Genomic DNA, 3,922 nt, shown 5'->3' on the forward strand with positions numbered 1-3,922 from the left:
AGAATTAGGACTAATAAAAGGAAACACTTCTTCACGCAACGTGTGATTGGTGTTTGGAATATGCTGCCACAGGAGGTGGTGATGGCCACTAACCTGGATAGCTTTAAAAGGGGCTTGGACAGATTTATGGAGGAGAAGTCGATCTATGGCTACCAATCTTGATCCTCCTTGATCTGAGATTGCAAAGGCCTTAGCAGACCAGGTGCTCAGGAGCAGCAGCAGCAGAAGGCCATTGCTTTCACATCCTGCACGTGATCTCCCAAAGGCTCCCAAAGTGTCATTCAGTAGAGTGGTAGGCATCGGATCCTCCCTGTTGACTTCCCTTAGCTGACAATTCAATACCCATGGTTCCTCTGCAGGCTAGCATCGTGACTGGAGACCGCGTTTGGAGAATGCCTCTTTACGAGCATTACACAAAGCAGGTCACGGACACTCAGCTGGCCGACGTCAACAACATTGGAAAATACAGGTATGTTCCTCAACTGAAACACAGAGCCCGTAGTTTGGCTGCTGCTGCACGAAACTGCCGAGTCAAGTCCTTGTGTCAAGCAGGAATAAGGAGAATGGGAGGACACCGTACGTGAGGAAAGAACTCGGCGAGGCTCTTGTGCCGTGGGGGCAGGCGTAGCCTCAGGGGCCTGTTGCTTGGATTGGCATGTGAGCGGGACAGTGGCTGGAGGCCAGGCAGTTTAGTTCAAGGAATATTCTCCTGCAAATTGGGAGAAAACTATGGGTTGGTGCAAAGTCTGAATTGCCAGGCAGTGTTTGGGAGCACCCCTCTGCCCCCACAGGAGCAGCAGTGGCGTAGGAGGTTAAGAGCTCGTGTATCTAATCTGGAGGAACCGGGTTGGATTCCCCGCTCTGCCGCCTGAGCTGTGGAGGCTTATCTGGGGGATTCAGATTAGCCTGTGCACTCCCACACATGCCAGCTGGGTGACCTTGGGCTAGTCACAGCTTCTCGGAGCTCTCTCAGCCCCATCTACCTCACAGGGTGTTTGTTGTGAGGGGGGAAGGGCAAGGAGATTGTAAGCCCCTTTGAGTCTCCTGCAGGAGAGAAAGGGGGGATATAAATCCAAACTCCTCCTCCTCCTCCCACAGGCCGCTGATCCAAAGATGGGATTGAAGCTGAGAGCAGGGAAATCCAAAACAACCGTTATCCACATAACGCCGAAACCCTGATTTGGGTTCCAAAGACCTTCCTCCCAAGCCCTGCTGTTTTGTTTCCCTGTTATCAAAGGCGAGGTGATTAGAGACCAGAGACAGGGCTTTTTCAGCTGTGGCCCCTCACCTTCCCCCAAGAGCCTTACCTGGCATTTTCTCTGCCATCCGATTGGCCATGCTGGCAGGGGCTGATGGAATTTGTAGTCCGTGAACATCTGGAGAGCTGCAGGTTGCAGACCCCTGTGCTAGGCCTGTGGTGGCGAACCTTTGGCACTCCAGATGTTATTCATTTCATTATTTGATTTGGACTACAGTTCCCATCAGCCCCTGCCAGCATGCCCAATTGGCCATGCTGGCAGGGGCTGATGGGAATTGTAGTCCATAACATCTGGAGTGCCAAAGGTTCGCCACCACTGTGCTAGGCCAAAACATTTTGTTTTATCCATGATCTTGTAATCATGTTTATAGCCACCTTCTAGCTCCGGAACACTCACACACAACGCTTCAGTGCGTTCTATGTTTAATGTTTTTATGTCTTGGCTGGGTGTTTACTGCTGAGTTTAAATCAATAACTTAACAGTGCTCTGTATTTACTAAGTTTTATTGTGCAAGCCACAGTACTCCTGTTCCCTGGATAGGGGGCACAGAAATTTTTTATAAATTTGTCGACGTTTGATTTGAGCTTGCCTACTGTAAGATTCTTTGCTCCAAAGTAAATGAAGATGAACGATCACAATAATACTTCTCTTTCCTGTCAGATCTGGCGGCGCATGCACAGCCGCTGCCTTCTTGAAAGAATTCGTAACCAGCCCTAATTGGGCTCACTTGGATATAGCTGGTGTGATGGAGAATAAAGACGAGGTTCCGTACCTCCGCAAAGGCATGGCAGGACGGCCCACGCGGACCCTGGTGGAGTTTATTACTCGACTGAGCCAAGACAAGAAAAGCATCTAGAAGGTGACCAGACCTGCTCTTGTGTAGCCTCCAGCCTTAAAATCAGCTCTCCGGTTAATTTTGAAACTGGTACCAAAAAAACCGAGCTGATGTCCCAGGGAGTGTCTTTGATTATCGACTGAAATACTCAAAGGACCGCATAGTTTTCTGCACATTAAAAAAATACCAGAATGATGGACTACAAATTCATTTGTAAAAATCTGCCACTTTTTCTCTTGTGCCAATGAGACATCTCAGAGCTGTTTTTTATACAGTTAATATGGCGGGGGGAAGAGCAATCGCAGTCAGACTTTGTAACCAAAACTCTATCTCTGTCACAAGCAATAAACTGAACTTTGAAACCTCCTGAGTATTTATTCAGAACCCCAGCTTTGAGAGAGGTTGTGTGCAGCTACCCTAGCAAAATATTGAAAGGGACAGGAGCCAAGTTGGAATGGCAGCGTGCCCACATCTCTCTTCAGTCAGAGATGACTGACACGACGGCTGTTGTGGCTGGAGCACCATCCAAGTGCACGGTCCTTATGGGATATGACAGTGATGGCGAACCTTTTCGAGACCGAGTGCCCAAATTGCAACCCCAAACCCACTTATTTATTGCAAAGTGCCAACATGGCAATTTAACCTGAATACTAAGGTTTTCGTTTAGAAAAAATGGTTGGCTCAGAGGCGTGCATTACTCAGGAGTAAGCTTGGTGGTAGTTGGTGGCTTTGCTTTGAAGTAACCATGCATCGTTTCCAATGGGTGAATCACGACCCTAGGAGGGTTTACTCAGAAGCAAGCCCCATTGCCAGCAACTGAGCTTAGTGCCAGGTAAAGGATCGCACTTTAGTTCTTCACATGAAAATCAGTGGGGTTTAACAGCGCTTAACAGGGTTACCTACACTGCTTCCCCAAAATTAGGTCTTAGGTTTAATGCTAATAATCGAGCCCAGCGGCCCAGGCCAGCCTAGATGTGTGTGTGTGGGGGGGGGTGTGACTCTGTGCGTGCCTACAGAGAGGGCTCTGAGTGCCACCTCTGGCACCTGTGCCATAGGTTCGCCACCACTGGGATATGACATGAGATAGGGCCCTGCTCTTACAAGGTAAAATTTAACGGGGGGGGGGGGGGAACTGAGTGATGGCGAAAAATACGTAGTTCCCGATTCATTTCAATGGGGAAGCTGTGCCAAAGGCTTCATGGGAAAGATGGAGGTGGAAAGGGAGGTACCCCGTAGCATTTCTCAATGTCAGTTCAAGGCACAAGGGGCAATAAGGGGAAAAGGACAAAGTTATTTGATAAGGCAGCTGAAGGTGGTACAGCAGGGCTGGTGTCAGTGGACCATGACATGGGGCTTCTGGGGGCCCCCGTTGCTGCCCCCCCATCCCCATATCCCCTCCTGCCACTCACCCCACTCCAGTACTTGCTTGTAGGTGGTGCATAGCAGCAGCGCTTCTGGCAGCCATGGCAGCAGAACCGTTCTGCCCAGCACTATGAGGCAAAGAGCATCCAAGAATACACAAGCAGCAGTGAAGTTTAGGGGGGGGGGGGGGGGGGGGGGGCGAAAAGGGGAAGGGGGGGGGGGGGGGGGGGGGAGGAATGCCCCATGGCCACAGCCAGTGAGAGAGGCAAATGGTTTGGGCAGAAGAATGATGGGGCAGGGTTGAAGTATAAGAACCAGAATTAGATAGCAGCGACAACCAGGGCATGACACAGTTTTTGACGAGCAGGCAAAAAAGGTAAAATGACTTTTTTGGGATGCAATGACTTAAGTTGCCACAGATTTGAGTGCAGAACGCCAAAGTCTCTGACAAGATCCATGGTGAGGC

At 49.9% G+C, this 3,922-nt stretch overlaps 1 protein-coding gene across 1 annotated transcript; it reads left to right on the forward strand.

Moving 5' to 3' along the window:
• The first annotated feature begins 343 nt into the window (after positions 1–343).
• Positions 344–2,456, forward strand: LAP3 (leucine aminopeptidase 3). Its single transcript, XM_048509694.1, has 2 exons — positions 344–469; positions 1,920–2,456. The coding sequence occupies exons 1-2, from the start codon at positions 345–347 to the stop codon at positions 2,113–2,115; spliced, it is 321 nt and encodes a 106-aa protein (XP_048365651.1). The 5' UTR covers position 344; the 3' UTR covers positions 2,116–2,456.
• Positions 2,457–3,922: the final 1,466 nt, after the last annotated feature.

This window comes from Sphaerodactylus townsendi, linkage group LG10 (genome assembly GCF_021028975.2).
Source record: "Sphaerodactylus townsendi isolate TG3544 linkage group LG10, MPM_Stown_v2.3, whole genome shotgun sequence".
NCBI classification, from domain to species: domain Eukaryota; kingdom Metazoa; phylum Chordata; class Lepidosauria; order Squamata; family Sphaerodactylidae; genus Sphaerodactylus; species Sphaerodactylus townsendi.